The sequence below is a fragment of the Arvicola amphibius genome, chromosome 3 (assembly GCF_903992535.2).
Source record: "Arvicola amphibius chromosome 3, mArvAmp1.2, whole genome shotgun sequence".
Taxonomy (NCBI): Eukaryota; Metazoa; Chordata; class Mammalia; order Rodentia; family Cricetidae; genus Arvicola; species Arvicola amphibius.
This window is the reverse complement of record NC_052049.1, coordinates 131,637,582-131,662,782: the sequence shown is the minus strand read 5'-3', so window position 1 is coordinate 131,662,782 and position 25,201 is coordinate 131,637,582. Positions and strand designations below refer to the sequence as shown.

General features: G+C 45.7%; 1 protein-coding gene across 7 annotated transcripts in view; it reads left to right on the top strand.

Annotated features, from left to right (window-relative positions):
- Map2k5 (mitogen-activated protein kinase kinase 5) overlaps positions 1 to 25,201 on the top strand; it is a 229,043-nt gene that overhangs the window by 128,276 nt on the left and 75,566 nt on the right. For 6 of the 7 annotated variants that reach the window (XM_038321200.1, XM_038321199.1, XM_038321198.1 and 3 more), the window contains exon 16: positions 3,332 to 3,403. In XM_038321200.1, the coding sequence (XP_038177128.1) occupies positions 3,332 to 3,403 (72 nt within the window). Of the gene's footprint in view, positions 1 to 3,331; positions 3,404 to 8,259; positions 8,464 to 25,201 lie in introns of those variants that run through there. The other variant, XM_038321202.1, reaches the window with a different exon arrangement.

Below are 25,201 nucleotides of genomic sequence, written 5' to 3'. Positions count from 1 at the left end.
AGATCCCGAGGGGGAATGGTGGGGAGTACAGCAGATGCACACACAGACTTAGGATACACGTGCAAAGAGGACAGTGGATGTGCACAGCCCCCAGACCACACACACACAGACACACACCACACACACACACACACACACAGCACGGAAGATGGCTCAGTGGTTATAGTATCGCTGCTCTTGCAGAAGCCCCAAGTTTGGTTGGCAACTCCCACATCAGGTAACTCAAAGCTACCTGTACCTTCAGTTGCAAGACGTTTGGCCTCCATGGGCACCTGCACATACACACATATGCACATACGCATACATGCACATACGCATACATGCACATACGCATACATGCACACCAAACAAACTATATCTTTCTTAAAGGCCTTATTGGACCTGGTAGCATGTTGGACACAGCAGGGATTATTAGTGATCTGAAAGTTCTGTCTGCAGTCCTGCTACCTGACCCTGCCTGACCATTTTGCTGTGGGGGTGTGGCCTTGCCTACCTCAAAGGAAGCTCGTCACCACAGTACATGTGTAGACAGCATGCTAGCCTGGGTTTGTGCACTGAGTTTGACATTTTTCTGAGCAACCCGACTAAAGAGCAACTCCCTATTCAGAAGAGATAAAATATGTATCTTGGTATCTTCATGCTCCTGCCCAGTCACACCTAGAAGTGTTGTGTCATAAACAGTCCTGGAATTCGTTAGCTAAATATGGCTCCTGGCTAAACGCCCAGTCACAGGCAGAAGCTGCAGAGAGTGGAGTTCAACAGTGCTGCCTTGAAGAACCTCAGTAGATTCAGCTTTGGGGCATAGTCAGAAACTGGCCAGGATTTGTTTGTTTGGTTGGTGGTTTTATGTACTCTGGCTTAGTCACACAGAGGTACTTGAGACACGAGCTGTATTGTCCCTATTATATAGCTTGCCGCACTGTTGACAGCTGTCAGGGAGGCAGTAGTAACAGCAGCCGGCCTTTGGACTGTAGCAATCTGTCAGCAATACAGTACCTGGTGGTAGACTGTATCTTCTTCATACTGTACTTGAGGGGAGGAGGACAGGGCATGCCACTGTGGCTGCACGGTGACCCCTTGCTTTAGATCATTGCACCCTCAGGCCGTCATATCCTAATAATTCTGTACATTCGTGAGGTTCCGAGGCACATCTCGTGCCTAATTCGTCTCAGAGGCCTGAGTCGGCCTTATGTGTTGTAGGTTGGGCCTCAGAGCTTGCTGCCTACGATTGCTTCTCCTCCACCAGAGATCTTGTTTTGCTGCATGCTGTGATAATTTCTCCATTTGGAGGCAGCCAGAACCTTGTCTTAAGGACATCTCTTATTGCCCCCTGATATTTGTGAATGACTTCACTCTTTACATATTTTTTTCTCTTTTAGTTCAGTTTTCTGTGTTTTATTTTCAGTTCTCAGTTTGTATTTGTTTTGGTAGCTCAGTGGGCAAATGAAGCAAATGTGTTTAATTTCACCGTCCAACCCACCCAGATATGTTGTGTGGGAGTGGGAGTGCCACTCCTCTTTGTGTACTTTCTCTGTATTCTAGAGAAATGCAACAGCTTGAGGATAGAAAAGTCAGGGAGAGGAAGTGAAAAAAGGATGGGGGAGACAGCATTTGATTTTATTCTTCAACAAGGCTAGAGGGTTTTAGAATGCGCATCATCATGAGTTCTTTGTTTAAATTGTGTGTGCGAGAGAATGTGTGTCTGTGAGAGTGTCTGTGTGTGTATCCATGTGTGTGTCTGTATATATGTGTGAGAGTGTCTGACTTTTATGTGAGAGTGTGTATCTGCGAATGTGTATGTGTCTTAGAGTGTGTGTGTGTGTGTGTGTGTGTGTGAGAGAGAGAGAGAGAGAGAGAGAGAATGTGTACATACCCATGCCACAGCATATGTGAAGGTCAGAGGACTGTTTCTGGGAGTAGATTCTTTCCTTCCACCATGTTAGTTCTGGGACTTGAACTTGAGTCATCAGGCTTGGAGGCAAGCAGTTGTTTTACCTATGGAATCACCTTGTTTGCCCTCATTCTAAGTTTTTGATGGACATGATAGCTGTGATATATATGAAGGGTGAAGTTCATGCTTAGAACTGACTGCATATGTAGTGAACATCCCTTAGCAGCCCCCACTGGCTTCATGCGGTCATGTGCCAGTAGTGGCATGGGGTTTGAAGGCCTCCCTGTGAGGGAAGTAGACAGGAAGTATAATTGCAGTGCAGTGTGGGAGCTAAAAGTGAAAGCAATGCCCAGTATTCTATATGTATGGAGGTGTGTGCACAGGTGTGTGTGTGCGTATCTGTGTGTCTGTGTGTTTTAGGCCAGAGAGCAGTGTTGGTTGTCTCTACTGCTTTTTGTTAAAATAGGGTCTCACTGAATTTGGAGCTCACCAGTTTGGCTAGACTAGCTGGCATTGTTGATGATAGCACATGGCAGTCCATGCTGTTATTCCCATAACTGGGTGGCCAGTTTCACTAGAAATACCTCCTAGTACCTGTCACACACTGGAAGATGGGATGTGAGTTTGGACTCAGCCCGGCCATGATTAGCTCTGCAGACTTGAACAAACTATTGCAGTTTTGTGGGACCTCATACTTTGAATTTAGTTGTCCATTATTAATCACTGCAAAACATTTCTGTAAGCGATCTGTGGGAGGCCAAATCCTGGAAGGGCAGACCAGGAGGCACTAACTCAGGATACTTGCTAACCCTGGGGAACAGAGTATGCATGACAGAGCTTTTAGGACCAGGCAGCTGCTGCACAGCCCGGGGGAGAGGGGTAGGAGTCCCATGTGGCCCCTTGATTCTGTCAGAAGACTCTGTTGCATGGAATGAAGCAGTGACAGGAAATGACGGGACTATAGCTGCTTCTCTCACCAACCTCAGGCTCTCACCCTCATGTACAGTTGAAATTATTTCAGATAAAAAGTTAAAAATAAAGCTTAAGCCATAAGTCTTTAAGACCCTTTGACCCAAATTCAATAAATCACATAAACTTTACACAGTTTGTGCATCCCCCGGTAAGATCATTGGGTTTGGAGGAGATGGAATAGGGTCAAGTCCTAGCTCATTTGCTACCTTGGTTTCTGCCCCCATTTAACTGGTTTCTTGGAGCCTTCAATTTCTTGACCAATGAAACAGTGGTAATGGTTTTTCCATAGGAACTGCGTGCAGGATTCTCTGTTGCCTCTAGAATGCATATGTGCATACATGTGAAATTGTTTTGCTGTGTGTAAATGCCATGCAAATGATGGGGGTTCCCCATGTTGAGCTTACATTCAGTGTGTGCTGCCAGGGGTAACTTTCAACAGCTCACAAGTTCCCTCTTGCTTTCTTACAGCCAGAAAGAATTTCAGGAGAGCAGTATGGAATCCACTCTGACGTGTGGAGCTTAGGAATCTCTTTCATGGAGGTATGTTGCTGTTTGCTGTCATTGATACGTCTGTACAAATACGTCCCCTTGGGAAGAATGGAGGTCTTGAAAGAATAACACAACCCCCCCACCCAGTGCTGTGTGCACATCGCCTGCCTCTGAATTCCTTATGTTGATATCCACGTGACTTTCGAACCGAGTCTACATTACTCTAGAGCACTGCTTCTCACACATCACGTGTGTAAGACATACCTGAAGTGCTTGTTAAAGCACAGTTTGTCAGCCCCACCCCAGACCAGTTCAGCCCAGGTCTCCTAGAATGCGCGGGTGGGAACTGTTCCCCTGGGTGGGAGCCCTGCTTAGGCTGGAGCCCTATTCTTGCACACAGACTCCATAACAGCGCAGGGTGACGGCAGTCAGGGAATGTGCATGTGTGACATCCAAGGGGATGTTTTAAAAATCAGCTATAGTCATATGGATATATATGTTGTATTTTCTTTCTTAAAGAAGAAAAACCTACCCCATTCTAATAAACAATATGTGCATGTGGGGGTAGAGGTGATGTGGGGGGTGTGTATGTTGTATAATTTTATGTGTTTACTCTTTATTGCTGTATTTAGAATGGATTTTTTTCCCTCAGTGAGCCAGGTGCAAGCCCCATTAGAACTCCAGGCTAGAAATAGTCATACAACTTGCATTAGCAAGACACCTGGCTCGCTGGAATTGCACCCCCCAGATAACCTGGGCACTCACGGGCTTTCAGAACAGCTTTCAATTCCATCCCTTCCCATCAAGGAAGCCTTTTTTTAAAAAAAAAAATAGGAACATGTTTAAATAACCCCACAGATGAAGTCTCCATCACAAACCTATCGCTTTTGTTTGGTCAAGTACATTTTCTATGATCTTTCTTTGTAACGCATGAATACCATTGTATTTGGAAGGAAATATCTCCAGACCCAGCTCACCTGCACAGCAGGAAGAATGCCAAAATCAAATGCTCAATGTTTATTAAACCATAGTCTTCTGCTTTTTCCTGAAAGGCCGTCTAAGAGGAACTGTAGTGTGCACACTGCAGCCCAGAGGCTGAAGTTAGCCGGTAGATCTCAGGACCCAGCCTTCAGCAGGATCCCAAGGACTTGCTCTATTTTAGCCCTGTCTCAGAAAAACTGCCTCTGACCTGTGGGGCTCAGGGGCCTTTGCTGGGATGGAATTTCACTTTGGTGTTTTGAGCATTCTCATTGGTTGTATTTTATAAATGATCAGATACAGCGCAGAACAATTGAGAGGTCTCATGTCATGGTTCAGAATCCAGTGTTGGACACAGAAGACCCAGGTTGCAGTACTCGCTTTGGTACTAGTTTCCTAAGCGGCCCTGGGCCAGCCTGCAGCCCCCACCAGGCTCAGGTCTGAGCCCCAGTGCAGACTGACATTCTCTATAGCACTGCTGCTGCTCTCTTTCCTATAGTTGCAGCAGCAGCTGGAGAGCTGTGCTGGAGACAGAAATGCACCCTCGCCTAGTGGAAGCCTAGAAGCACTGTTAGGAGGGCTGGGAATATAGCCCGGTTGAGAGAATAATTGCATAGCACACATGAAGCCCTGGTTTGCTTGCAAGTGTGGCATATGACTAGGATGTGATTCCAGCATTCAGGGATGGAAGCAGGAGGATCAGAATTTCAGGATCATCTTTATCAGATGTGTAGCGAGTGTGGAAAGCCGGTCTGGGATCTATGATATCATCGTTTAAAAAAAAAGTACTGTTAAGAAAGTATATCTGCCAGGTGGTGGTGGTAAGCACCTTTAATCCCAGCACTTGGGAAGCAGAGGCAGGCAGATCTCTATGAGTTTGAGGAAAGCCAGAGGTACTTGAAAACCTAAACAAAATAAAAGAAGGAAGAAGGAAGAAAGAAAGAACAAATGAAGGAAAGAAAGAATGAAAGAACGGAAGAAAAACATTCCCAGGCTAGTCTGAAGGAGGTTAGTGGAGTGATATAATTGGTTGTTCCTCCTTCTCACTACTATACTTGGCTAGTCTCATAATGAGAAAATGAGAGCACCCACCTGACTAGAGTGGAATAATCAAGGTGAAGGCTGGAAAAAATAAATGAGAGGTAGCCAGGGACTGGGTCACATAGCCCCAGGCTCAGGACTTCGGAGAGTAAGTGGTCTGGACTTCAGTTTTTAGCAGGTCACAGAGTGCTCTGTGGAGCATGCCTGTAGAAGGACAGACGTGGAAACAAGAGGATCAGAAAGACCAGGTGGAAAGATTGGAATATGACCAATAAATATATTGAAATATGCAGCCTCAGTATCTTACTAGGCCCTGGGAATGTGAAGCCTAATAAAAAGGGGCACTGCACTGTAGGGAGGGGTCAGCCAGTGCGTGCACTGTAGGGAGGGAGGCTGCCATTGTGTGCACTGTAGGGAGGGGGAGACAGCCAGTGTGTGCACTCTAGGAGGGAGACTGCCAGTATGTATATTATAGGGAAGGGGACTGCCAGTGTGTGCATTGTAATGGGGGGAAGACTGCCAGTGTGTGCATTGTAATGGGGGGGGAGACTACCAGTGTGTGCATTGTAGGGGGGAGACTGCCAGTATGTATATTATAGGGAAGGGAACTGCCAGTGTGTGCATTGTAATGGGGGGAAGACTGCCAGTGTGTGCATTGTAATGGGGGGAGACTACTAGTGTGTGCATTTGTAGGGGGGGAGACTGCCAGTGTGTGCATTGTGGAGGGGGAGACTGCCAGTGTGTGCATTGTGGGGGAGGGGAGACTGCCAGTGTGTGCATTGTAGGGGGGGGAGACTGCCAGTGTGTGCATTGTGGGGGGGGAGACTGCCTAGTGTGTGCATTGTAGGGGGGGGTCTGCCAGTGTTTGCCTTGTAGGGAGGGAGCTGGATGAGGGCCAGAGAGAGAGGGTTCTTTTATGCTCTGTGTTCACAAGGAATGAGATGGAATGAGTCGTGAGGCGAAGTCTGCTTAGAGTTTTCAAGGGAGACAAGGGGCTTAACTAAGTCATCCCAAGGAATATGGGGGAGGAGGTGTTGTCCCTGTCCTCTTAGAGCTTCTGGCCCACTAGACAAACAAGTGACATGTGACAACTTAGTAATGCAGCAAGTCACTAGAGAATAGAGTACAGCCTCTGGCACGTGTTTTATACCAAATGTAGTTGGGGTCCAAGGTAAAGAAATGCATGGTAAAGGGAGAAGATTTTGATTCTACAGCTGAAATGTTATGGTTCAGGGCTCCTTTGTTACTGCGTCAGTATGAAGAAAATGCCATCCAAAGGGCCTAAGAACTTAAGTCAAAATAAGAACTCAAAGACTGAGGCTCCTCTTTCTTTTTACCAGAGAAAGTTGGTCTAAGTGTGATGAGTACTATTCAAACCACTACAGACAAGTACCTGTAACCCCAGCATTCAGGACTGAGGCAGGAAGATCATGAGTTCAAAGCTAGCCTGAGGTACATTAAAAATAAAAATCAGGGCAGGAAAGATAGCTCAATCAGTAAAGCACTTCCCACACAGGCACAAGGACCTGCATTCAGTCTAGACACCCACACATAAATGCAGGCTGGTGGAGCATGCTGGTAATCCCAGCACTGAGGAGACAGAGATAAGTAACCCCAGGGATACTGGCCAGCCAGCCTTGCCTAATCATGGCGGTCAAGCTCACGGTGGAAAGTCCTTGTGTTAAACCCTTAAACTTTAAGGACGTAAAGGATGTTTCCCCAGGGCTGACCTCTGCCTTCACACAGACATGAACATGCACACTCACTGCTGCAGATACACACACAAATGCACAGTACACAGAAGTGAACGTTGAAATGGCATTTTAAAATCTGAGGAACCCGGGCAATGGTGGCACACGCCTTTAATCCCAGCACTCAGGAGGCAAAGACTGGCAGATCTCTGAGTTTGAGGCCAGACTAGTCTACAGAGTGAGTTCCAGGACAGCCAGGGCTACACAGAGAAACCCTGTCTCATAAAACAAAACAAAACAAAACAAAAAACTCTGAGGAACCATTTGCAGCATGAGCCACAATCAGCACTTTAAAGACCGCTGCCTCTGGTCTCACTTCTAGAACAACTCTCGGTGTGTCCGCCAAGCATAGGAGCCTTCGTTCATTCCTCACTTCTGCCCGGCGTAAATACCATGGGTAGGTTCTGCAGAGCACTGGCCACATAACCAGGAAGACCCTGTCTTGGTAGAGAAGAAAGATGCTAGAACCCTGCAGTGACACTTGACAGGTCTCAGCAAAGGTGTGGATGAAGCCCTCATGGGGAGCAGGGGGTTGACCAAGGGTTGACATCTGAGAGGAATTGGTCTTGAAGGGGGTCTGCCACCAGGAGGAGGGACCATTCCTCCCTACCCATTCACTCTGGTGGACTGCTGTAAGCCCTTGAGGAGGGACTAGATGGCAGTGTGGGAAGGTAAGCTCCCCACAGTCTCCTGACATGTGGGCACACCTTCTCAGCGTGTTTTCAGCCAACAGTCCATTCCCATAGAAGATCTGTGCCAGAAGAATAAAAGATGGGCAGCAGAATAGGAAACTAAGCAAGGGCATTTCCCAGAAGCACCCGGGAATCAAATAGAGACAAATGGGAAAGTTTCCTGTGTCTGCTTCCACCCCCAGGGCCCCGCCTCCTGTTCTGTAAACCTTCCTCTCCAAGGTTCATCCTTGGCAGCTCCTTCCTGCTGCCCCTTCCCTGTTAATATACTGTCATGGCCCCCATAGGGAGTCGTAACAAGACCTCTTGCCACACTCTTTCATAAAAGATAATGCTACATGCCTCTAAAGTGTACAGATAAAAAAGAATCACAGACTGTTACATTTGTGCCTTAAGCAAAGAACCTTTAATATCAGACTGTCTTTTATCTGTTCCCCTCTTCTCTCAGGTCAGCAGCCCTCTGCTCCTGGGATAAAGTGGGTCTCCTCCAGATGTTGTCATCTGTGTGAAATATTTGGAGTGGGCAAAGCAGCCCAAAGATTGAAGTAAGACTATTCAACCTGAGTTGAGGACAGTGGGTTCTTGGGTGGGGATGCTAACAGCCCCTTCTCTACTGTGTGCTTACAGTTTTTCATGCAGATCTTTTAGCGTTTGTGCCCCCCCCCCCTTGTGGATTGGTTATGAAGCCAAATAAAGGAGGTCTCAGTGTGTGGGTTTTGTGGGCTCCTTTGTAGTGGAGGAGAAAACCCACGTGGACTTAAGTTCTTCCATTAGGACACGCCAGGATTTGGTGTGGGAATGCACAGAGTAAAGGAGTGGACAGATGTGAGACCAGCAAGACTGAGAATCCCGGGCTGTGAAGAGCTGCGGGGCGGGGGTGGGGGTTCCTCCCACCCCAGAAGACTTGTTTGCCACTTTTAGAAAGCTCACGCCAGCACTGTGGCTGGGTGATGTTTAGACTTGTTCACCTGGTGCTGCCATCAGTACTTCAGGGCTAAACTTGAGGATAAAAATGGCCTGGCATGCAAAAACGAGGGCTTTATTTTCACCAAGTCTGAAGGGTTTCTGAAGAAACAGTGGAGCAGCATCTTAATTCCACAAGCTGTGCAGTACTCACCTCATCCCACAGACCGTGGCTGAGGAAGAGTCTACTCCCTTGGCTTTTCCTTAATTAATTATTGTTCATATTATGCCATTTGAATCACAACATAACCCTCTAAACAGGAGGTAAACAGCCCCGTGTTCACAAGATGGCTTTTCTAGAGAGGAAAGTCAATATGTTCCCTCCTCTCACCTTGTGTGCCCCGCACAAAGCATGCATATTAAAAAGGAACCAGGGGTCTGGCATGGTGGAGCCCATCTGGAACCCCAGTATTCCAGAGGTGGAGGCAGGAGGATCTTGAGTTTGAGACTAGCCTCAGGTATATAGCAAGACCTTATCTCTAAAAAACACACAGGGACTGGTGGGATGGCCCAGTGGGTAAGGACTTTTGCTCTGCCAACCTGATGGTCCTTGGAACCTACTTAAAAGTGCAATGATCACAAGTGCTCCTCTGACCTCAGTGTGTACACTCAGTGTGTACACTCAGTGTGTACACTCAGTGTGGCCCAGGGCCCAGGTGTACTCCACCACATGCTTCACATGTATACACTTACACACACACACACACACACACACACACACGGGGAAGGGCGTTAAAGGCTGACCATGGTACAACACACCTTTAGTCCCAGCACTGAGGAAATAGAGGCAGACAGATCTGGTCTAGTCTATGTAATGAGCTTCAGACCAGCCAGGGCACATAGTGTAAATCTGTCTCAAGAAATAAACCATTTAAAATGAAGTAAACAAAACAAGCAGAAACTTCCCTTGGAAAGGCAGCAGTCCCACAGGCCTCTGTTAAGGGGCTGCCAGGAGGGCTCTCACAGACCTCGCTGAGGTTGGGGGAGTGGTGTCCCTGATGGACACCTCTGCAGGAGTCAGACGCGAGTCCGTCTCCAGTGCACACTTGCTCTTTTCACTTTGTCCCCGCTCTTGCCACCTTTGTTTGCAGCTTCCCTCCCAGTCTCCTGAGTCTGAGGCGCAGAGCAGGCTGGCTCGACACGCTTGGTTAATTGGTGTGTCATCCAGTCCTGCGAGGCCCCTCTCCAGCACGAGCGCTGCTTTATTGAAGTGCTTTGAATGATGTGTTAAATGATGAAAGCAAGGAGCAAGGCTTAGAAAAATGTCTCCAGATAGGTGGAGAACATACTCAGAGAGCCACACAAGGTCATTGTCATCAAAGTAACACTGCTGTCTAAGGATTTCTATGGGCTCCATTGTTTTGACAGAGTTTTTAAGGCTTTTTTTTTTTCCCCTTTGTAATACTACGGATGGCATTCCACAGGGTATGTGTCCTACCTGAACTGTGCCCCTAGCCCTTTCTCAAAGTTTAGAATTACCTTTACAAAAATAAATCCATGTACTATGACACTCTGCTGTCACGTGAATGCTGTTTTCCTTCGTCTGCCCAAGATATCATTTGAATATGTGACCTTCCTGATGTGACTCTGATCTCGGCAGCGGAGAGGACCGCCATCTCCTCTGGCTTTTCACATAAGCATTTCCTGTTCGTAGCTGAGTAGTTTATACAGACTTCCAATCTGACTCTCTTATGGCCTACACTGTCCAGCACCCTGGTGGGCGCTCAAGTATCTCCAACTTTTATAGTAGTTTTAAAGTAGTTCCTGAAAATGAAGGCCAGGGTGTGTGTCTGAGGACGCCTTTGCTGTCAGTGCCCGTTCATGTTTGTGGAGTATCATTTGTCACCATGCATGAAGAAATGGTTTCTCTCCATCAAAGCAGCAGACCCAGATTCAAATCCCACCTCAGCCACAGCTTCTAAAATGTTCACATCTAGGTCAAAAAATATCAGCCCCTTTGACTGAAGATGAATTTCCATTCATCTCAAGCTGTACTGAAAACAGCCACAAATGAAGGCATGGTGCCACGAAGACACAAGAGGGAGGGTGGTGTCAGCACCACAGCCACAGCTCTCATCTGAAGGGAATAAACAGTAGTTGATTCTGGACCATTTCGTGGAACCATGGTCCGAGAACACAGACCTAGGTTACCCCAAATTCCCTATTCCAATGTGGAAACAGTGTCGTGAGGTTTTCTGGTTTTACAGAACAAAGAAAGTCACGAATCAAGGCAAGTTCACTTACATCAGTGGCGCATCAGAGAGGCAGTTACAGAGGGGAGGGGAAGCTTTCTTATAGGCCAAGGTGCTGTCTGATGGCGTCCTTAGCTTTTGGGTTGGTGGAAGCTAGTGGCCTGCTGAGTTAACGGAGTCTAAAAGCTTCCTATCTGTCCATCACAGGATGTTCAGACACAGAGGTGGGCAGAGAACAGCTGTTAGAGAGGACGAGAACTAGGCCTCTGAACATGCAGCCTTCCAATCTCTCCACACTGCTGCCTTTCCGGTCAGTCTCCACAGACACAGCCTCGTTCGCAACAGCCACCATCAGATTTTGGATGTGAGGGAGCAGGGGTCTGGTGAAAAACTACATGGCAGAGCAAAGGCCTCCATCAGCAGCAGGGCACACAAGGGCAGCGGCCTTGCTGGAGTAGAGCACCTCAAAGCTCCACACCTGGGTTCCCAGTATCTGGAGCTGGGAGTAAAGATGGGGCCTAGAGACTTGTCTCATAGGTTTGTTTTTCCCTCTCTTGGGTTAAATCAAGACCTTGCATGTATTAGACAAGTGCAGAGCCCCAGCCCTCAGAGTCAGTTTGAGAGGCAGTAAAGCTCATAACAACAAACCACATCCCAACTCGGCATATGGCCCTCCCCAGGCCCAACATGAGACTGAGAGGTTCTAAGAAAATAGATGGCATCTGGGACCATAGAAACCTGGTCCTGTCACCAAGAAGAGATTCTGAATACTGCATAACCCCGCATTGTTCCTAGGTCAGCAGTGGCTAAGACCATAGGCAGGAGATTGGCAGGGACTTTCTCCAGGGAACTCTGGCCTGCTGTCTAATGGATCCACAGGTTGAGTGTTTCCCAAGAGCCACCCAAGCAGGTGAAGCTCACAGGAAGCTCTCAGCCAGTTGGCATTGTCCACACAGGAGCAGTTTTCACTCCGTAGCCCAGTTGACCTGGTACTCGCTGTGTAGACCAGGCTAGCCTTGAACTTGTGGCTAGCCTCCTCTTCTACATATTGAGTGGCTGGGATTACAGTTGTGACTTACACTTAATGAGATATCTGAGAAAGACTTTCAGAGTGAGAACAGAGGTCTAAAATAACTGAGAACAAGCAATGTGAGCGCCTAAAACCTATGCTGTGAAAAAGAATTTGAATAAACAATGAAACATGCCTTCAGGAATGAGACACAGCACTACGCTCCAGAGGCAACGGGCTGCTGTAGCAAGAAAACTTGCAGAGAAAAGCAAAACAAACAGAGGAAGGAAAATGAGAAAACCAGGTGAGCGAGCGCAATGTGAGAAACAAAAGAGGAACTCGTCAGAGAACGTGTCCGGAGAGAGCCGTGTGTTTGGGAGTGCCTTCCTCCTGGCAGTTCAAATAGGAAAAAACAAAACGCAAATCTCATTTCTAAGTGGCACGTGGCAACATTTTTGTCCTCATAATGTGAATTTTTATAATACATATAACTGGGTTTTTTTGCAAGCAGTCAGACGTAGTGGTGCACACCTTTAATCCCAGCACTCAGGAGGCAGAAGCGGACAGATCTCTGTGAGTTCAAGGCCAGCGTGGTACTGTCAAACACTTTACTGCAGGCTGGGAATACAGCCCCTTTCCATGTCACACTTACAAGGTAACAGGTAGACAGGTTCTTGAAAGCAAGGTTAGAGCATGAGAGTCTGGACGATTCTGTGAATATTTAGCATTAACAACCCCATGACGTCACTTTAAGGAAGTGTGCCACCACTGAGTGTGGTGGCGCACACCTTTAGTCCCAGCGCTCGGGAGGCAGAGGCAGGTGCATCTCTGTGAGTTTGAGACCAGCCTGGTCTACAGAGAAGCCCCAGGACAGCCAGGGTTACACAGAGAAACTCTGTCTCAAAAAAAAAAAAAAAAAAAAAAAAAAAAAAAAAAAAAGTTGAGATGGTGCACGCCTGTCATTCCAGCATGAAGGAGCATGAGGCAGGGGTATCACCTGCTTGGGCCACCTTAAGGTCCTGCCTTCAAGACAGGAGAAGGAAAAGGAAATGGGGACGAGGAGATAAACTCTTTGGACTAGTTTCCTGTGTAACACAAACTACAGAACTAGATTTATCTAATCTAAAATTATCTAGACTTAAGCCTACCACCTCCTGCCAAAACAAAACCCACACAGGGACTGTCCCAGGTGGGCATCCAGCTGAGGCTTTGTCTTCTGGTTTAGCCCCTTGTAATTTGTAAACCTGGTCTGAAGGGCACCATAAGGCTCTAGCGCCCTGTGGCAGCTGCTGTCAGCTAGTCTAGATCATAAGAAAACCTGACATTCAGGATGATTTGCTCAGCTACAGATGTTCCTCCGTTTTAAATTTACTATTGTTTTGCTTTTTGAGACAGGATCTTATTCTATGTACCTGGCTAGCCCGGGACTTGCTATGCAAGCCATGCTGACTTCAAACTTGCCACAGTCCCCCTGCCTCTGTGTTCCCGCATACACACACACACACACACACACTAGCGCTAGGATAACAGGCCTGTGCTACTGTGCCTGGCTTACTTTCTCCTTTTTAAAAAATGTGAGCAGAAGTTGAACTTTCGTCTGCAGTGAGTTTGTTTGCCCTTGCAGCTGTGAGGTGGGCAACACCCATTTATGAGAGTAACACACATCTCGAAACATTTTCAGGAAGCTTGCATGGGCACGTTGGAAGGGTATGACCCTGGAGCCCTCGTCTGGGTCTCCTGCCTTCTGCTGGCTCTCGTGGAGGAAGAGAGCACTTAACTGTTTCTGCCAGCCATCCCCCACTCTTGCCATCTTTCTGTAGTGATGTCTTAACTTGAGGTTTTAGACTTTGGGACTTTTTGATCTGCTTGTTTTGTTAACTTACTGGAGGAGGGGGAAGCTGTTGAAGTGACTTAGCAGGTGATGGAGCGACCCCGGTCCCGTCCTTTTGCAAGGTTTGTGAAGGGACCCAGCCGTCTCAGATTGCCACGCCTAAATGTGCATTTTCCAAGGTGACTACATGACTATAGAACTGGCAGAGGAGCTAGTGGCTCCCCTGGATGCAGCACTGGTGAGCTGGCTTTGTGCTTGGTGAATTCAGCGCAGCCATAGGCTACAAAGCAGTGTGGGGCAGGCACATTGCAGTCCCAGATAAGCGTTTTATCATCCTGATATAGTTCAGGCCTAATTGGAAGACTTTTTTTTTCTAGCAGTACACTCCTATGTCACCTTAAGTACAAACACAGACACACCTGATTTTGGAATTTAAAGAAACAGACTCAACAGTCTTGATATAAACAATAAGGAAATAAGACAGTTCTGACATCTGACAGCTCACTGCAAGCGTTTTTGGTGAAGATGCAAGTGTTGATTTGTGTCCGTTGAGGCAAACCTTCCCAAGCTAAAACAAAACCAAAACAAATCCAAAAGAAATTCCACAGTATTCTTTTCAATGTACTTTATTTTGTTTGTTTTTGTTTTGGGTTTGGGTTTTGGTTTTTGAAGACAAGGTTTTTCCCGTGTATCCCTGACTGTCCTGGAACTCACTTTGAAGACCAGCCTGGTTGCAAAACTCTTCAAACTGCCTCTGCCTCCTGAGTGCTGGGATTAAAGGTGTGTGTCACCCATGCCTGGCTCAGTGTACTTTCCTAATAGGTGGATCCCAATAATCTTTCCACTCAATGATGGAATCATCCCCAATGACGTTTAAATAGGACAAGTTAAACTTGTCCCAGAGAAAGCCCTCACAGAGGAGGACAGTATGAGCGCAGATCAACTAGTCGTTTTCTGTGCATTTCATCGCTCTGCTTCCATGTGGCCGGCCCAGTGACAGGTCACTGGTCCCTACTCTGAGCAAAACTATAGAAGGCCTGCTTCCATGGAACCACAGTTTTAAAAGAACGGTACCTGACAATTGTAATTTCTCAGAACAGACATCCTGGTGGTGATATGAGGACCTGGTGGCATGAGATTACTTCCCGGCTGTAAGGATCTGAGGAAAACCAGTCTCCTGTGGCTTGTGTTCCCACGAGACACTGCTGCAGCTCAACTTAGAGATACCCCCGTGCCAAGACCCTCTGCTCAGGCCAGTGACCGAGGGATATAAACTTTAAAAAGCCTGTTTTCATCCTGCAGCCCGTCTTACATACATTGAGCACTGAACTTGATGGTTACGTTCACGTGTCTACCACATCTATTTAGGAAATTCTTTCAGGCCCCATATCTTTTACTTAGAAATTAGAGTACTGTTGCTTTTTAACTAGGGAAAGACTATAGAACTCAGTGAGTCGTGTCCCCTAGGCCAAGGAAGCCACTCCAGAGGTGGTATGCGCCCCACCTCCACTACAACACCGCGTTATATCGTGCCCCTCCTTGGGACTGAGGCTGTCAGGTATGAAGCCTGGTGCTCTTGCCTCTAGAGCTGTTGGCATCCTCTGCTCAGTGGCATTCTAATTGGAAGGGTGACAGCATAGCTCTTTACTTGTTCAGATAATGTAAACTAAACATTTGATATTTGTCACCCTACAATAGCTTCTGCCTGGGGTAATATGGAAAATGGCAGAAATTAGTGATTTGTGCTTTCAAAAGTTGGTTTTCTACTTCTCGTGTCAGACTCCATTTTGTAAAGTGAAGAAGCTGAGATCAGAAAAATGAAGTGACTTTCCAGAGGTAGAGCAGCCAGTCCCTGCCTCATCAGATGAGATTTGCTCCTTTTTGTCCAGGTACGCACAGTGAGCAGGACATTATGTAAAGGCCATGGCAGGCTGGCTGTGCTTCCTATCAAGTCTGTCCCCCAGGGTCACTATACAATGCCTTCATAGCGGGTTCTGCCTCACAGAACTTTGCAAGGTGCCTGTTCTCTCGCCAGATACCAAGACCCCTAGTTCATTTTATTCATGGGTTAACCTGATCTCCGATATGTCTGAGGTAATAGGCAGTGGGTGGGTAAGAGTTCAGTGTGCTGCCCTGTGTTGGCACTGAGAGTCCAGACTCTGCCCCTGGGAGCTCCTGACTGGACAGCTGCCCTGATGAGAGGGAAGGCAGCTGTTAAAGTCTGGGAGAGCCTTGCGTTCCTCCATTGCTGCTTAATAAAGCCACTCCAAATTAGTCCTTAAAATAGCATTTATTGCTCAGGATCCCATGAGTCAGGAGTTCTAGCAGGGTTCAGCCATCCCTTTTCTTTCAGCAGGAAGGGCTCCGGGGAGCTTGCATTCGGGGTAGTGCTTAAGTACAGGATCCACCCTGCTTCACCAGCATGTGCGGCACCCAGGTGGAGGGCAGGGCTGGGGGCATAGCTGTTCTGGCGTTGCTTACATGGGCAACTATCCTCCTTTGCCACATCATGGCGAGCTTAGACTTCCTGGTATGTCATATTGTAAGACTGGTGGGAAGCTGCAGGTCTGTTGAGCTCCAACCTTGGAATGACAGAAAATTAATTCTGCCATGTGTGCTCAAACAGCTTAGGTTACTGCATAGGAAGCACCGAGGTCACACTGTAAAAGCACCCTGGTTAGTGGGTTGTGTGACATCTCTCTCTCTGGAAACAGTACACTGCGGCAAACTTTCTTGGAAGAGAAATGGCGTTGAGTGAAGATTTTGATGAATGGGGCAGATGACTTCCTGCTTGAGCAAGCAGCACACACCAAAGGCGGGTGTCATGGTACCCTCCCATTTCGACTCCCTTGACCTTGGACCTAGAACTAGAAGTGTAGATTCGTTTGAGCTCAGTAGGCTAAACCCCAGCCCTGATGTTTTCTCTAATCTCAACTGCACGACGACTCAGGAAGCAGTTTAGTGTTGGAGCCCACAGAGGCTGACCTCTAAGAGACGTGGCATGGTTTGAAGCTGCTGTTGTCAGAGGGCCGGCATTATACATCGCCCCAAAAGGAAGTCACTTCTCAGTTCCTTATAAGGCTTCCAGTGGTTGGAATTAAACATGGGAGATGGCTTCCCATTTCTAAGTCTTTAATAAGAAATAATCCAGGGTGGGGAGATGGCTTAGTGGTTAAGAGAAAAGGCTGCTCTTCCAGAGGTCCTGAATTCGATTCCCAGCACCCACATGGTGGCTCACAACCGTCTCCTAACTATCATGAGATCCAGTGCCCTCTTCTGTTATGCAGATGTACATGTAGACAAGAACATATATACATGAAATAAATAAATCTTTTAAAAAAAGAAATAATTCATGTGAATTAATTATAATGTTTAAATATGTGCAGTTGGTAGTTGATGATCATTCTAAGTAGTGATGTGTTAGGTAAGAGGGCTCTGTCTATTACGATATCGGATCCTGATGCTGAAGAGCATGTAGTGTGGTCATTTTGGCTTGTTAGCTAGAAGCAACCTAAACATGCCATCTAGGCTGACCAGACAAGGTGTCTCCATCCCAGTTTAGCATAACACCTAGTGCCTGTTGGCCCTGATAGTATTTCTTGTGTCATGGAGAATGTAAAATACTTGTTGCTTAGTGTTTGCCTGTACACAGGGCTAAAACCTACCAGTATTAAAGACACTGGGAGATGATAAATACTGACCATTTACCAAGTAGGTGTTTGAAAATTCCCGAAGAAAAAGTATGGGCCAGGAATTGTATGGATTTATCTGCACAGATATGGCCAGAGGCTTCTTCTGAAACAGGTGTCCCGCAGAGGAGGGAGAGCAAGAGGATGTGTGGGAGCCATATCCTGAAGAGCAGGCAGGCTCCATTTGTCATCTGTCACACAGGCTAAGGTACAGATAGGAACCACCCTTTCCCCTGCAGTGAGGGCTGTGCCGCCTTTTGAATAATAGTGATTTTTCTATTAGAAATGTAAACGGTTGCTTTCATCCATCTTAACTCAACTTTACATCTTTCTAATTCAAAATCCCACTCTAATGCACGGACTGCCATCAAAGAGGACCTTTTTTGCAGTTGTTTCTAAGTGACTTTTAAAGATTTTTGTTATATGCCCAGATGTTTTAATTAGCATTTCTGTGAGCAGAGCTACTGATGGAAATCCGCCTAGAACAATTAGGATGTCTACAAGGCCACAAAAGTGGGTTCTTTTAAATAGTGAGACTTTCCTTTCCCCATCTTTTTTTTATTCAGTTTAACAATTAGCACCTTCATATTTACTGCGGCCTAGATGAAATTAATATATTACCTTTAAGCACAGTATTTAGCCCAAAAGTTGCTCAGCCAGGTCTTGGTTTAATGTAGTATAGGTAGACAGATAGATAGGCTTGTGCGTGCACACACTCATACCTACATATTCACACACAAAAAAGATGCAAGTAAAATAGCAGTATAGGAGAAGGATGATGTGTCAGGTCAGCAGGGTTAAGAAGCCCAAGCAAGCTTTAAAGATTCAAAACAATAGCATTCAGCATGGAACCTACTTTTTATCGTCCTTGCTGGCCCTTCAGGATGAAGAAAAGACTGTCCAGCTCTGAGAGCAGGAGAATTAGGTGTAAAGGTACTGACGCCTCGGGGGTGGGTCATGAATTAGTAATTGCTATGTGGCGGATGAGCCCGTCAAAAGAGTTGAAAATGAGGAAGTTGCCTCGCAGAGCGCTATCAATCACTCAGTGACCATAACTTCCAGTAATTAGTGTATTTTATGGGCCTTTGCTTCAGTGGCTCGAAAGCACATATGCTGCAGTCGCAGCTAAACTTTGCCGGAGTAATATTCCAGGATGATTTATCCTCCTGCTGCACTGGGATATAACCCTATATTAGGTGAAGATTGTGAACTAAGCTGCAATAAAGTGTAAGTTTAGGTACAGTTTGCCCAGGTTGAGACCTCAATGTATCATGCTTTTGAGTGTTCGCGGTCGGGCCACAGCAAGCAATCATTTCTAACAGTGAGACAAATAAAGCAATTAAAGGACCAGCATTAGGATATTGTGTTTGTGAATTACTGTTGCCCTCTCCCCACTTAAGCATCCACTGTAGTAAGCCCATTTCTAATTAGAAAAACAGCAATGCTGTATTAGAATCATTTATTTGTAATGCTGTCTTTCCTCCATGATTACTGGTAATCTGGGGTAGAACGCAAGACCTTCTGAGTGATAGAGAAGTGCTTGATTTATCCTTTTGTGCTACTGCGTTTGGTCTCCTTAAGTTACAATAAATCTACCCGGGGTCTGCGGAGTCTGGCGAAGATGGGGATTTCCTTTAGAAATGCTGGCACGTGCTAAGGAGCGAGCCTGGTGGGAACCTCCCAGTTAGGCTTTTTCTCCACAAAGAGGGGAAAATGTTATTTACCAGCTCTCAGGGGCACTTGGCTCTCTTCGTGCAGGCATAATGAGTTATTTGCTGAGGTTCACCCAGTGCACCGGAAGTCTCCAGGGCCTTTGCAGACAGGGTTCCCTGCCATTGCCAAAACATCTGTAGAGCCCAGCGTTCTAATAATTTAACAAGCTTTGCCACCAACTTATAGTATGACCTTGGGCAAATTAATTAAGCTTCTGGTGCCTCCATTGGGCCATAATTCTGTTTGTGTTAAAGAAATCCTTGGAGTTTGTAGGAAAGCATTATGTCAAGATAAGTATAAACTGAATAAGGAAAGAGACAGCCTCAGCTCTACCGTATTCTCTGCAGACGAGATACCTCTGTGCGGCCTCCCCCTCTGTGCGGCTTCCCCCTCATGATCCGTTCTTGAGCTTTCCTGAGGTAGGAATGCCAGCGAAGAGCTAATCGCACCAAGCATAGATGGGAAGGTATTGCCACCTTCATTACATTTATTATCCCATCTTTAATTTCCAATGCATTACCACATCATATGAGGTTAAACAATAATAGTAAAACAAACTATTGTCTTTAATTAAGTGAATTAGGTTTTGATTTCAATATATTTGATGTCGTGGGAACTGAGGCTCCGGAGGGTCCCAAAGGTTATTAGGGCAGAATTTCTGTGGGGCCTGATGGTGTTAGTAATAACCCTCTTCCTCGTGGTTCTAGACACGAACAGATACGTCATTTCATCAGTCTCTGTTACTCGCGCTTATGCCCCTCCACAGGGGTCGCAGATTCCACAAGTTAGCAGCTAATGGCGTTATACATTAAAAATTGAAGCTTCCCTCACTCCAAGGCCTTGCAAGGCTTTGTTCTTAAGCCCTAGACACTTTGGAGTGCAGCTGCAAACTATAGGCAGAAGATTAAATTAATTTGTAACTCTTTTTTTTTTTTTTGGTCCTGCATTGCTAAATCCTCCCCCATTTAATTGAAACCCTACTTCACGATGCTTTGTGTCTCTGCGTTCTTTGTTGTCAGTTTAACCTCCGAAGCTCTTTAACACTGGCAAATTGCTGTTATATCCTCTGGATTGTCTTGAAACCATTCCGTAAGCGGACAGTGAAATTGATACATGGGAAGAAAAGTCAAATCATAGGGTAGATTTTAAAGTGTTTAATATTTATCGTGGGTCTTCCCCAACATAGTTTGAGGTGATTTAAGCTCTTTCTTCAGGCCTGAGCAAATTGGTCTGGGGATGAAACCTCACCTGGGGAATTTTATGTCATTCAGTAGTTAAGTCCATTTTGGTTTTTTTTTTAAGTTTCCCTGTGTCTGAATGCACCAAGTGGCTGTCGCATTTCTATGAAATGGAAGCTTAACTGCATCATACAATCTAAATGCAAAATCCTTAGATGGAAGTTTAATTGTGTAAAATGCACACAAGGTAATTAAGAACAAATTTTAAAACATTTCGGACTATAAAGTCTCCCTTCAGCTATATTGGAAACACTTATTTTCAATTTGCAGTTATGCTGAGAAACATAGGATATGTCTAAATTGAGAATTTTAAAAAAAACAAAAACCGAGTGCTTTTTAGTGCAAGTGTAAACATAAACCCTCGTCCCATTGCATTGCTGATGGCCTGAGGAGGCCACCTGGTCTGGGTCTACTCCTGGCTGCAGTGCATTTTCTTTCTTCCTAGTTACCTGGTGGTTGTTAGTTTCCTGTCGTGTTGTTACTTTGTAAGTGTTTTCTACCATAACTTTCTGTTAAAATACAAAAGGGTTCTCCTCCCTTCCCTTTCTCTCTGTGTCACACACACACACACACACACACACACCAAGAGGCCCAAATATATTTATTGTTTACGCTTTAAAACCCAGTGTACTGCAGTGCTGCTACCTCAAGAACAATTGGTAGGTTATGGTTGGTCAAATCAAAGATCAATAGATCACTCTGAGGACCGTTTCGAGGTTCACAGTTGAATGTTAGTGGTTCCTGTTACTTCAGTGCATTCCCAACTTGTGACCCTGGCCACAGCCTCCTTTTCCTGCCCTTTAGGCAAGAAACATCCTCTAAGCCCTGTTGAGCAGTTTGTTGGCCCTCAAATGTTTGGAATTAAAATGCACTTGTTTATTTAACATTAAAAAAAAATCCTTTCCCTGCCTCTGCCTGCCTCCTCCCCAGCCACCACACAGTAAACCTGTATCAGGTCCTGTGCAAAGTCGGCCATTCTCCTCTTGGGAATAAAAGGACGAGAACGTCTGCTGATGGATTGCTTGCATGTCTTCATTTTTCAGTACACTTTATAAAAAAAAAAAAGCAAACACTGAACTTAAGCTGCCTATATTTAAATGCTTCCCTTGTAAAGATAACAGCGAGTGGCGCTTCCTATTGGCTAAGCCCTAATCTGTTTGCTTTGTTGCAATCTTTCTTTTCCTCCCCCTTTACTTTAACGTTAACCTATTTATAAATCTAAATCTACACACAGAGGTCATTGGTTGGCTGAACTTAAACCATTTTACTCAGTAAATTTAATTAAGAAAATACAGTGCAACTCATAAGCAAATGAGTTTTTCCCTAGTTTTAAACCAAACCACCCTCTTGAGTGCTGATTGCCTTGCCCGACCCCTGGTGATACAGAAACAGGCAAAATTAAAAAGGACATTAAAGCTTCATTAAATCTGAAACACATTTAGTACAGTGACATATCTGCAGGCCATTTCAGAGAAGATTACATACTCTCTTTTGTAAGTTTCCTAATTTATAATACCTTGACAATAAAAACTGGGGAAATGCAAGTTGATTAATAGGCCAGTAGGCTAAGAGACACCGGCCAGCCAGGCCCAGCCATCTGAATGTTCACAATGTATGTGCTCCCTTCCCGTACGGTTCAGTATGTGTTTGTGGAGAAGTTCTTTGTGCAGCCATGTCTGCTCAGAGTGTGCTTTCTGCTTCCACCTGATAGCTTGGCAAAGGGGTTCTGGGCCTACCCTGTGTGTTTCCTTCCACATTTGTCATATAGAGTGAACAGCTCTAGGGCTACATTAGACTGAAGGATGAGGACATGCGTGGAAGGCAGAGTTCTCTGAAGGGGTCTTCAAACAACTGCCTTCAATGAAGCGCAGTCACACCCCGCCTGAGCTCACTAGTGTAGAGCTGGGACTTAAGCCTGCTGCCATAGCAGCCCAGTGATGACACTCCATAAAAGAGGAAGTGACCTTACTGTACTGAAGGCAAGGGACCCTTCTGTGTCATGTAAATCTAAAAAATTCACACCTGTAAGATGTCAGGTAGGACTGAGGTCTCAATGGATAGAAGTCAGGGAAACACAAAACAAAGTTAACCCAAGAATGCTGCTTGCCCAGGTCAGCCACTGCTGTCTGTTCCTAAGCAGACTAAGCAAAGGGGCCACCAACCCTCTACACCAAGTCTTCTCTGATCTCCTGCATAGCAGTGTCTTTAATGAATGACACCAGCCATCTTTGCTTCCCTGTTCTGGATATGACAGAGGGGTCAGGTGCATGCACGCACACGCTTCTCTCTGCTAGATCTCAGCTGTAGGTCGATGGTGACTGGCAAGTCAGAGGCCTTGTGTAAGATGGGAGAAATTCAGTTCTCACATTATCCTGCTCTTGTTTCTTAAGCCTTAAGTTTGTCTGTGCTTGTTTTGAGGGCAGACCTCACTATGTGGCCCAGGCTGATGCTGAGGTCGGGATCCTACTGCCACAGCTGTCTAAAGTGCTGAGATAACAGACAAACACTACCACACCTGTCTCATTTCTTGATTCTTTAAACTGCAAGAACCAAGAACGTTGGCACTGTGGTCTGTTAGCTCTAGCTCTTGATAGTATGTGTGGTAGGCAAGTTGCTTCTGCCAGTCAATCATGTGGGCAGAAATCTTCCATGGTCCCCAATGATGTGTCAACATGTACCCACATGGATAGTGACATATCTCTGGAAGATGTATTAAACCAGTTTTCAGGCTCTTGGCCATTTTAGATGAGAGATCCTTCTTCTGTTGTTTCTTTACCCTGGATGAAATGCATACTCCTCAGATCGGTGTGGTAATAGGTGACAGCTATTGGCCACTCCTCACTGCCTGTTGGGTCATTACAGAGTGGTACACCCACCACGGCAGACCACAGTGCCTCCAGAGTGTGCACACTCATTGACAGCCACATGCTGTGTTTTTTTCAGAGCTAAGACAAACCTCCAGCTGTGTTAGGCGAGAGAAGAATGGGGCGGTTTAACAGCATTTAGACAGCAACCCGAATCACACAAAACCCTGGACCGATTAAAGTGAACATCCATCCTTTTTCCTGTACCTTCGTTTTGTATGTTTTCTCATTTGTATATGAAGATTAGGGAAATCCATCAAAGGAAATAACAATACTATAAATTTATATCTTGAAAATTTATATACTTTCTGAGATATATATATATATATATATATATATATAAAAGCTATGAGTAGAAGGTGGCACTTAATTAGATATTCCAACATACAGCACACACATGTGCACACACAAATATCCAAATGAGTGCTGGCCTTTTCAAAGGAATCCACCATCCAGTCACGTGGCTCCTCCCTGTTACATTGCTGCTCAAACTGCCTTTAGACTTTAGAAAACCTCAACACCCCAGTCTGTCCTTAGTAAGTGATCTTTGTAGGTATTCAGGGTTTGAATCTACATGGGTCATTCAGGCACCAGGCTACACGGAAGTCACATGATCACCAAGCTAGGGGCCATCTTTCTAAATCCAAGCTTTAATTAGTTCTCATAAAGTGAGGAAAGTGTGCTTTTGTTTCATGAAATTATTTTAAACACCATTGTAAAAGAGGAGTTTCAGAAGTGTTTGAGCAACATCAGTGTCTTTGAAACAAGTGTGCAGCTATCCAGGTCTCAGAAGACAGCGCAGTGTGCTGGGAGAAGCACTGGATTAAAAGTGGGCTTGGAGGACAGCCCCTCGATTTCTCGTGACTAACCGTGTGAGAAGCCCTTGAGGGACTCTAGAGTTCATATCTGCTCTATATGTCGTGTGCTCAGATGCCTTCGTGCTTCTTTGATGTTACACTTCTGTTTTGCGGAAAGTTGCAGATGTGTGTGGAGAACGGAGAGTGGGCTACACTGGGAAGCCGTACATCCCCACCATTGTTTCCTTTAAATAGGTTATGGTAAGCTGGGTGGTGGTGCACACCTTGAATCTCAGCACTTGGGAAGTAGAGGCAGGTGGATCTGTGAGTTTGAGGTCAGCCTGGTATACAAAACAGGACTATGTACAAAGACCCTGTCTCGATAGATAGATAGATAGATAGATAGATAGATAGATAGATAGATAGATAGACAGACAGACAGACAGATAAATGTAAACAGGTTGTGATATGTTTGTTCAGTCCGATCTTATTACATTATGTCAAGCCTATACTTGTCTGAGTCACTTAGTTTTTACATGTGGGTTAACGAAGTGGCTAGCCCAGAAACAAAGAGCAATATACAAATCTAAATAGGCCTAGGGCGGGGGAATCATTCTCCCAGGTTCAGATTGAGGCCTCCTCCTTCACAGCCTTCCATGACTAGTTCCATACCAGTAGGGCCTCTAACTGGTAGGAAAGTGTGAAACAGTAAGTGGGTGAGAAAAACAGCCCAGGCTTCAATTTCACACGACAGCCCACACACTTCTTCCAATCCTTCCTCAAGACATGCAAGCCTAAAACCGCAGAGCTGTGGCTCTGGAACCAGCTAGATCCCGTCTTACAGGAGGGAGGCCCACGACGTGTACATCCTGTCTCGAGGAAACTGCCACACACACACATGTGAAAGAATGCCCCAGGCTTGAAAAATGCAACCTGATGAACAGTATGTGGGAGAATGTTCAGTTGTTAAAATTAGGATTTTTTTTTTATCAGAGATAAAATATTGTCCATTAAAGAGGTCCATTCTAAATACAGCTTATAATGTAATTACAGCAATGATTTAGTTCATGCATTAGTGCTGTAGATGTTTTTAT